At 32.5% G+C, this 9,683-nt stretch overlaps 1 protein-coding gene and 1 long non-coding RNA gene across 2 annotated transcripts; one reads left to right on the top strand and one right to left on the bottom strand.

The window, feature by feature from the left end:
- The first annotated feature begins 1,484 nt into the window (after window positions 1–1,484).
- On the top strand, window positions 1,485–2,687 carry LOC126732754 (uncharacterized). The gene is made up of 2 exons (XR_007659545.1): window positions 1,485–2,285; window positions 2,430–2,687. It is a non-coding gene; the product is annotated as an uncharacterized LOC126732754 (long non-coding RNA).
- A 147-nt stretch (window positions 2,688–2,834) lies between these two features.
- LOC126732753 (ethylene-responsive transcription factor ERF071-like) lies at window positions 2,835–3,768 on the bottom strand. The gene has a single exon (XM_050435751.1). It carries the CDS (start codon window positions 3,676–3,678, stop codon window positions 3,055–3,057), a length of 624 nt encoding a protein of 207 aa, XP_050291708.1. The 5' UTR covers window positions 3,679–3,768; the 3' UTR covers window positions 2,835–3,054.
- Window positions 3,769–9,683: the final 5,915 nt, after the last annotated feature.

Consider the following 9,683-nt stretch of genomic DNA (forward strand, 5'->3'; position numbering starts at 1 on the left):
TGGATTATGTGAGAAACGGAGAGAATGAGAGAAAAAAAAAATTCGGAGGAGAGAGAAAGAATTGATATAATAGTAGTTGGTATAATTTTTTAAGTAGAAAAATTGATTTGGAGTTGCTAAAGTGTTCTCTAGATTAAGAGAACTACTATAGCAACTCAAAAAAAAATTGGAAAAGTTGTGTTTAGAGATGCTGTTGGAGCGTGAACAGTGAGCTTTTTTGGAGAAGAAGTAAAGATAGAGCATCTATTAGAGATGCTCTAAGAATCTAACATTGATATTTCAGCTAACTCTTTTCAAAAAAAAAAAAAAACACCCCACATCCAACTCTTTTAAGTATTTTCTTCATCAACTTTTTATTATTTCTTCCCATGGTCATGGGCTGAACACCAATTGAGTCGGGCCGATCTGCCAAAGGCTGGTGGTTGGAGTACTAAATCTAAATCGCCCCCTTTCCTACATAGGAAAATATGTTTCAAAATTGTCAATGTGTCAGACCAAATCAAATGATGCCATTTTGTGTCTCTAACGTAACTCTAAATAAAAATGCCACTCCATTCTCAATTTCAAGATACATAGTGGCAACTCTCTCAGCCACCGGTAAGATCCAAAGTGGCAAAGTCCACTCCCAACCTTAACCCTACCATTGATTCGTTGTCAATTTGCTGAGCTCCATCACTAGTCTCCAAGGTAACTAGGTAAATTTGCTTTGAAACATGGCTACAGCCTAGGTGTTCAACTTCTCCTCCTTGAAGTACTTGGACAACCTGACGGTAATGACTAATGACCATCTTGTTTTGCACTGCCATATAGTGTGGCCATCTCCTGGCTCCTCATCTACCACAAAAACTCTTGCAAGTCCCTTTACTCCTCCAATGATAAGGCCGCCGCCAGCCAAGAACCTTAACCAAACCTCGTCATCTTTGTCATTTTGCTCCTCCGTCGCAAATGTCAAAATCAATACCAACAAGTTGAAGATGAAGAAGATGGATTGCATGTACAGCAATCCAAAGGAGTCGAGCTGCAAGTTCAAGTCTGAGAGAGAGAGAGAAAAAAATTGGATCGCCTAAGTACCAATAAGCTTATAGTACTAGAATAATAAGTATGTTATCAACTAATTGTTTAAATTCAAGTTTTTGTAAATTTGCACCAAAAAAAGAAAAAGAAAAAATCAAATCCTGACTCCGTCACTAACTAAAAAAGATCTCATGAGAACGTCTCATAAAATAATTTTGCATGAGAATAGTATTTTTCTTATGGACTATGGTCAATGTCAAAATTACTTTTCCATTTGTAGCAGTTAGGTTTAGCTCAAGTTTACAATAAAACATAAAACAATATTGTTTAGGTGAGGGAATTGTTAGCATATTCTTTGGATATACATGTCGAACCAAAATCAAATTTTGATTACTGAGTGTGCTGAAATACTTATTATTCTAGTACTAGTAATAGACTAATAAAAGGTTCCCCAACAACAACCCCCCCCCCCCCCCCCCAAGATGAAGTTTTTCTTGGTGGGTGCAACTTCTTGAAGATTGAATGTGCTATTGCTAGTTGTGCATTTTGATAGCTAGGCTCCTTTTACATACGTAGATGTAGTGAAGTTACTTATTCAAAACCAAAACTAACATAGAAGGAAATCTCTTATTGTTAATATTGTTCAGGACTGATCTTGTCAACTCTATGAGATTCAGTTTTTTGTCCCCAAATATCCATTGTAGGTGCTAAACTTGGAATGACTGGAAAATTGATTTCTACACCGTTTGAAGCAATATATGTTGGTCTTGGCACATATTTGGCTCCATCTGGTGGTTATAACACTAAATATGAAATTTAAATGTTTGTTTTTGATGCAAGTCTATAGTATATATGTCTTGTGATTCAGGATTCATTTCCTCTCATGTTTATTGACTTAAAATATTTGAAAAAAGTGTCTGTGCAAAAGTTGTTCCTTTAGCAGTGTCAAGTGGGATATACAACTTCACCAATTGAAAAAAATAAAATAAAATAAAATAAAATAAAACAAAAACATCTGATCCAACTACAAGACAAAATCTCTTAAGAAAAATATCCCGCATGGAGCCCATCGCTTTAAGAACCATACAGCAACATTTCCAATTTTTTTGTAGTAGTAACAAATTGGTCGCTTTCTTCAGCAGATGAAGAACACGCGGCCACAAAGTCTTGGATGAGTTATTGAAAGGAACACTAGTGAAGATCTCAGATATGATAGAATGAGGTATTTCTATCTCCGATGGCGATGAAGATAACCGATCGACTCATATGAGGTACCTCTGTTTCGATGAACATACCAATTTATTTTTTCAACTTCAGGGTCGAGATATAATTCTCGTTTATCTTTGCAATTTAGAATATTTCAAACTAACTAAAAGTCACTTTTTTTTCTTGAAATACATCTGTTTCTCCATCAGCACGCGGCGGCTCTTGGTTGTGTCAGCACTCACCAACCAACTATACTAAATTAAAGTTGTTTCTGTGGGATTAGGACAATACGGGATTACGGGTCGTACTTGTTGTGATGTATCAGTTTGGATGATCAACCTTCTTGTTTGCTCTTTTAAAGTTCAAACGAATTAATTGGTTATAACAGTCAACTACGAAATTGGAAAATAATGAGGAAAGCTGTGAATCAGAAAATCAGAATGTCTGGCTCCAACTTTGGACCCCCATTTGAGCCTCTTTATCTTTATGTCTGACCCTGTTTTAATATATGTTTTTTCTTTATTGAATTTCAATTCTCTAATTTTATTACAATACTCGATTACGATTTTTTTTTTCCTAACAACTACAGATTTTAAAGAAATATATACAATTACTTTCATCTGATTTCCCGCTCTAATAACAAGCGGAATTTTTTATATTAAAAAATAAATTGATAAAAGAAAACCGTAATTTCTCTATATTGTGGACGAAATGGGCACGACTTAATACGAAGATCATATATTTCCCTAAAGTCCACATTATTTGATTCTCTATTTCTACCATAATCTAATCTAAATTCTCTAGCTCAGCTGCAGGGTGGGCTTACTGCACAGACTAATCCCTCAATAACTGTTCAAGTTCCTCCGACGTAAGTGAATCCCAAAGCTCATTCTCTTCGTCACTGCTTTCAGGCATTTCCACAATCTGTGTCTCCGCAATAACATTTGGATTAACCTCGTGCTTGTGAACCTGTTCGTGAAGCTGATCTTCTACCAAATAGTCTGACAATGGAAAATTAAGCTTGGCTCTGGGTCCATGGAAATCGATGGCAGCCTTATCATAAGCCCTGGCAGCTTCCTCCGCCGTCGGGAACGTACCTAGCCACTTGCGCTTCGCTTTCCTTGGGTCTCGAATCTCAGACGCCCATTTCCCCCAAGGCCTCAGCCTCACTCCCCTGTATTTCTTCTCATTGTTATCATTGTTCTTCTTCTTCTTCGAGCTCCTCTTGGTGCTGGTGCTGGCCCCGCTAGTTGAAGCCAATGAGGACGTGGCTGATGTAGGCGGCGGGAGTACTGGTTTCTGTTGTAATAGTTGAAAGTGTTGTGGGGTGAGACCTTGAATGCCGCCAGTGATAACGTGCTTGAGAACTGAGACCATAATGTCGTGTTCTTGTTCCTCTGTTATTCTTGTCCTCCAAGGACACCACATATAAATACTGCTTGCATAAAAACCATCCATGTATCACGTAGTGGCTTTCGGAATTCGGACAAATTGATAAATTTTCCTTAATGAGAGAGAGAGAGAGATCCTTGGGTTTCGAAATTCGATTCGAAGTCAGCGGGGATAGTCCTGTTGGCAAAGGTTTATATAGGGGGAATGACGTCCACTGTCCACGTGGCTTCCAGCTTGCACGCTTTAGTTCGCTTACGCGGTGCACTCATTTTTGTTTAAAATTCAATGCCCCCGACAGCTGTTTTTTTAAAGGTAGATTCATTCCACAAAAGTGAACGATAAAATATTTTAGCAGTTAAATTAACTGAAATTTTTTATATTTAATTTTATTATTATTTTTTTTCTCACATTAGAAATGCTACTATGCACAATAAATATTACAAAATTTGATAAGTTTTTATATTTGAATCTACCATTATTGGCATTACTGTTTTTTTTTTTTTTTTTTACCACTAACATTTTGCAACATCGACGATTGTCAAATTTTTTGTGTTTGTAAACATCTTTTTTCATGTATGACACATGAAACTTGTAAATGAATAATTTTTTTTTTAAAAAAAAATCTAGAATCACACTTTTTTATGCTACAACTATAATGTGGTAGGTTGTGTATGATGGGAAAAAAATTATGAGTGTATGTAAAAGTAGCATGCAGCCGGCCAAACTTTAACCACGCCGCCCCGGCCCATTCAAACTGAGTCTTCCAGTCTTCTGTGCCATCCAACTTGCCTCTCTTAAAGGCTAGACCCAAGTCATCTTCGAAAGTGGCTCCAAAGAATGCATTTAACCCGTCATATCTGGTTTGCATCATAATTGGTCCACTAACAGTGTCTTTAGCTTAGCTGAATCGTTTAGTAGACGCTCTTTCTCTTGGGTTAGGAGATCCAATAATTTTGCTGCTCATTTTCTTTGGTTAGGAGATCTATTAATTTTCCTGCCCATACTGCAGCTGGAATTCCTATCTCCAATGTGTTTCTATCTATTATAATAATAATAATAATAATAATAATAATAAAGGTCATGTTAATGAGTGGCCTTAAGACATTAGTTAATAATCCATTTTAGATTGGAGTGAAAATGGGGTGGGACGGGGGCAAAGGATTGAGTCTTTGTCCCCACACCGTATGGTTTTGTCTTGCCCCATCCCCGTCCCATCTTGTCCTGCATGACGGGGAAAACTTTCTTTCCCCATCCCTGCCCCTTAGGCCCTGCCCCACCCCACCCCACCTCGCACAACTCTACTTTTTGTTAATTTGCTCTACAATTAGTACAATTTTTTTAATAAAACCTATTTCATTAATAAAAATATACTTGAAATTATAACTAAATTTATCCCATCAAATCAAATTAATTTTTAGAAAAAATTGAATAATATATCCAAGTGTTTAACATGACAAAAAATTAAATTAAAAAAAAAATCTCATAGTATAACATATAGCAAAATAAAGGTAGAGAATCACATTGAGTAGAATAAAATAAGCTAATATTGATTTGGTTGTTTAAATAGTAGAGTTTTAGGGTATGAAAAATTTATAATTTTAATCCTTAAAAACGTGGGGCGGGGACGAGGAGGGGCAGGGAAAACCCACGCGGGGTGAAGCGAGGAGAGGCGGGTTAAGCAAGGCTGGGAAAAATTGCCATCCCTAATTTTAGAAAAATTTTGACACCACTTTTATGAGAAATGAAAAAAACTATTAAAACATTAATTGTTTTTTTCTTTTTTTTTCCTATAAAAACTTTCTTTAAATAAATTGTTAATCAATTCCTTAAAGATATCCGTTAGCATTTCCCTAATAATAATAAAATGATATTTTATACATTTTTCAAAAAAATAAATGTCAAAATATTCATAGATATCCAAAAAAAGCACCTATAACCACAATAAATTTGTACTATAAGCCAATGAAATATTAATCAATGTATTTTCTTTATTGAAAACATGTATTATAGCTCACAATTGAGCATTTATTAATTCTTAACTTGTGCATTTAGAACATTAGTATTGGTGGTGCTAAAAATAGCAATATAATTTTTTAGCACCACAAAATACAAATTTATAACTACATTGGTGGAGCTAAAGCCAAATAATTTAGTTCCACAACTACTTTGGCTGTGCATTGTAGCTCATAGGTAAAAAAGAAGAAGTATTACTAAATTGTGTCTTTACACTACGTTATACTAATATATTATTTTATTCATGTGTTCACACTGTTTTGTAGTTAATATATTATTTTTTTTAATGGATATATTATTTTATTGTGTTGTTTGTATTATTTTATTGTGTTGAAAATTAAAATAAAACCATTGATGTTGGGCATTTTATAAAGTGAAAAGGTAAAATAGATAAAATAATTTTTTTGTGAAATCATATTACTTAATTTATGATTTTACAAATGTGAATGCTCTTAAGCATTAAAAAAAAAAAAAAAAAAAAAAAGAAATCTAAAGAAGATTAAAAAAGAAAGGAAAGATAGATGTATCCATCTTGAGTTTAAATTCGCACTTTTCTGAGCTTGCGTTCCAGGAGCCCAGGAGACGTTGACTTTATCAAAAATTTTTTTTTTTGGGTATTACACTTAGGTGTGGGTGAAAAAGTCGGTAGCTTATGACATCATCACTTACGTCCTGACTAGTGATTGATGAAAGACAAAGCTGAGATAATCACGCGCCCTCTGGATTCTGGCACTAGGGACAAAAATCCACACGTTACTCTCCATCCCAGATTCCCAACCATGCCAAATCTGTCTTCTTTTACGAACCAGTCTAAAGGATCAAGCAACATATTCCTTTTCTTTGACCGTAAGAGAGCATCTAGAAAATGTAAAATATATATATATATATATATATTGAATATTTAAATACTATTTTATTTATTTTACTAATTTATTTTACAACTTACCTTATATTTTAATTTTTATTTTTATATACAATTCAATAAAATAGCAACTGAAAGGTTTTTACACCTCTCAACACTAGTGCTCTAACCATATGTTCTAATAAAATGCATTTTCTAACCCCCACAAAACAACATTCCAACCTTTTCAATATTTTATCTAAAATACTATTTTTTTTCCACTACTTTATATGGGTTCTTGATTAATTACTTGGCTGACAGAATATATATATCTCAAATGAATAAGTGTTCTAATTATGCCCACAAAAAATCAATTGATGTTTTAACTTAATAATAAACTCTTATCAAGAAGTTGACACCATAAGTTTAAATTATACGGTATTTATAAAAAACTACCTTATATAATGCTCTTTTTTTTTTATATTTTAAATACTATTTATTTATTTTGTTACAAACCTACTACTATTTACTCTTCCAAAATGATTCTACTAATTGATCCCACAAGGAATGTATTGGTGCCTGCAATTGTATAAAAGTTACAATCCTTTCAAGAAAGATTTATGTTATAATTATTACAACTTTTGCTACATAAGTCTTAAAAATTGTTGTACCAACTTAAAATACCTTAAAAAAATAGTTTTAAAAAAAGCAATTAAGAAATGTATTTATTATGATGTTGATATGTTATGGTGACATTAATTTATACTAAAAAATTTATATTGCATCTAGTCCCCCTTAATAAACAAAAGGTATTTACCTCTTAAAATTATAAAGTACAAGATTCATTTTGTCATGAATTTAATATTTAAAATAATATACAAAGATGTTGACGTCGAGGTTGCATTGCATTAACCATATCTATTTTTCAAGATTTTTATAATTCAACTAGTTGATGCTTCCCAGTATTTTCAACAAAAACATTTAGTGATCAAATTGCCAACCCTACTATAATTGTTGAAATTGTCAACGAAAAAACCATTTTTATTTAACTTCAATGTGTGGTCCCTATTGTATGGTAAATTCATATTTAAATATGTATGGGTTTTTCTAGGATACAACAAAATTTCACAACATTTTTATAAAAAAAGTGAAGGATCAATCCATTATAGGTCAAAATAAAACAAATTGAAAAGAAAAAAAGATCATAGTGAGACTCACCACAACTTCTTATAAAAATATTGTGAGACTTTGGTTAGTTCTTAAAATTTCACAAAATGTATTAGGGGTGTAACTGATAAATTAAATTGCAAAAAATTTATTACTAAAAATTAAGTCACAACTTTTGTTAAAATTAATCATTTGACAGACCATGAGAATAGTAAAGAAAAAATTATGAGTAAGGTTGTGTTTTAGATTAGAATTTAAAGTTAGCTTATTTTATTATTTATTTTTGCTACTATTTATAAGTTTCATTATTCTTTTTGATGCTATTTATGAAAATTATTATATTATTTCAGTTAATTTTTAATTTTATTTATAACACTTTCAAGCAAATTTTTTTTTATTTTTTAATTTTAACCAAATAACTTGTTTCTAAATGTACTCTACCCTAGCTGTGGAGTTTACAAGAGGAGACCAAGTTAGACCATGTAGCTAGGCCTCACATAAATCAAGCTGTGCATAACAACTGGATGACGTGACACATGAATGACTCTTACTAACCTAGTTGTGGAATTTACGGGAGGAAGTAACCTAGACGTGGTATGAGTAATTCTGGTGCTACATTCAATTACACAATTTTGTCTATAACTCGTTCATGTGATGAAATGTGGTTGGTAGAAGAGTAATTGTGGGTCCATATGCCACATCTTTTTACCAACCATAACTCAGCTTATGGACGAGTTATGGGCAAAGTTGTGTAATTGAGTTCTACACTAGAATTTTTCATGTGGAATTCACAAGAGGATGAATGAGACCAATTAGTTAATGACTGGATGACGAGACACATGCATGTGTCTTCTTTTCAAATAAGTTAATGACTTGTAATAGTAATTAAAAAACAAGGGATTAAGGGTACTGCAGCTAATGCAATTCACTTATTTTGTGTTTAATAAAAATTATTTTTGTTAATTTATTTTATTATTTAATTTAATTTTGCTACTTTTTATGAGATTCATTGCACTTTTTGATACTATTTATAAGTCCCACTGTATTATTTCAGTTAACTTTTATCTATATTTATATTATTTTCAGAAAAAAGTTTTTAGTGAAAACGCAAAGGGTCTCACCTGATTGAGTGAAAAAAGTAAAGTTTAAAAAAATGCAAAACTGTGTATGATGAATTTTTATACCTAAATTATGTATTCAAAATAACTTACCAAACACCATCACATGTAAAAATGGATAATTTTTTCTATATTCAAATATAGAATTTAAATACAGAAAAGAGAAAATAAAAAATAAATACATAACTCTTTAGAACCAAATAGGGGCTTAGTTTTGAAAGCAATAGTGAAATTGCGTTCTATTTGTGTCAAAGAAAAAGACACTATGAGTTTGTTTGGATACCGCTTATTTCGTTGAAACTGAAAACTTATTGCTGAAACCTGAAAGTAATGTAGATAAAGGTAAAAATTAGTTGAAATAATACAGTGAGGGTCATGAATAGTGCCAAAAAGTGCATTAGGGCCCATGAATAATTGCAAAATAAACTGATTAGTGAAATAATTTATAATTTTAATTCACATCCTCACGCACACTATTTCACCCTCTTTTTCCTCGACGTTAACTATTAAAAAAAGAAAAGAAAAGAAAAGGAAATTAATCGAAGAAAATGAACAAATCATGGTTACAGAATATGTAAGTAGGTAACCGACCATCTCAAAAACTGAAGACAATCCTCAAACCAATCATTATAAAAAATACTAGGACATGATTTATAAGAAAAACTAGGACATGATTGATTAGTCAAAGTAATAGCTGGTTTATTTGGGATTGAGATTAGGTGTCAGGTGGGCATCTGACCACCCAAAGTAATAACTGGTTTATTTGAACGATTAATACAGCCCAAGATTAACATTCTAGCCACTAATGCCCACCAACGCTACCTTTATATAGTAATTCAAATGATTCCAAGAAGAGAGTGAAGGGGTTGGAGAAATCAAAAGTACCGAGGAGGATTTTATTTATGTTTCAATTTTTGATAGAAGTCACAAGT

Source organism: Quercus robur, chromosome 6 (assembly GCF_932294415.1).
Source record: "Quercus robur chromosome 6, dhQueRobu3.1, whole genome shotgun sequence".
Classification (NCBI taxonomy): domain Eukaryota; kingdom Viridiplantae; phylum Streptophyta; class Magnoliopsida; order Fagales; family Fagaceae; genus Quercus; species Quercus robur.

What these genes read in the sequence shown, in the direction of transcription:
- LOC126732753 (XM_050435751.1), bottom strand. Translation starts at nt 3,678, where the DNA reads ATGGATGGTTTTTATGCAAGCAGTATTTATATGTGGTGTCCTTGGAGG.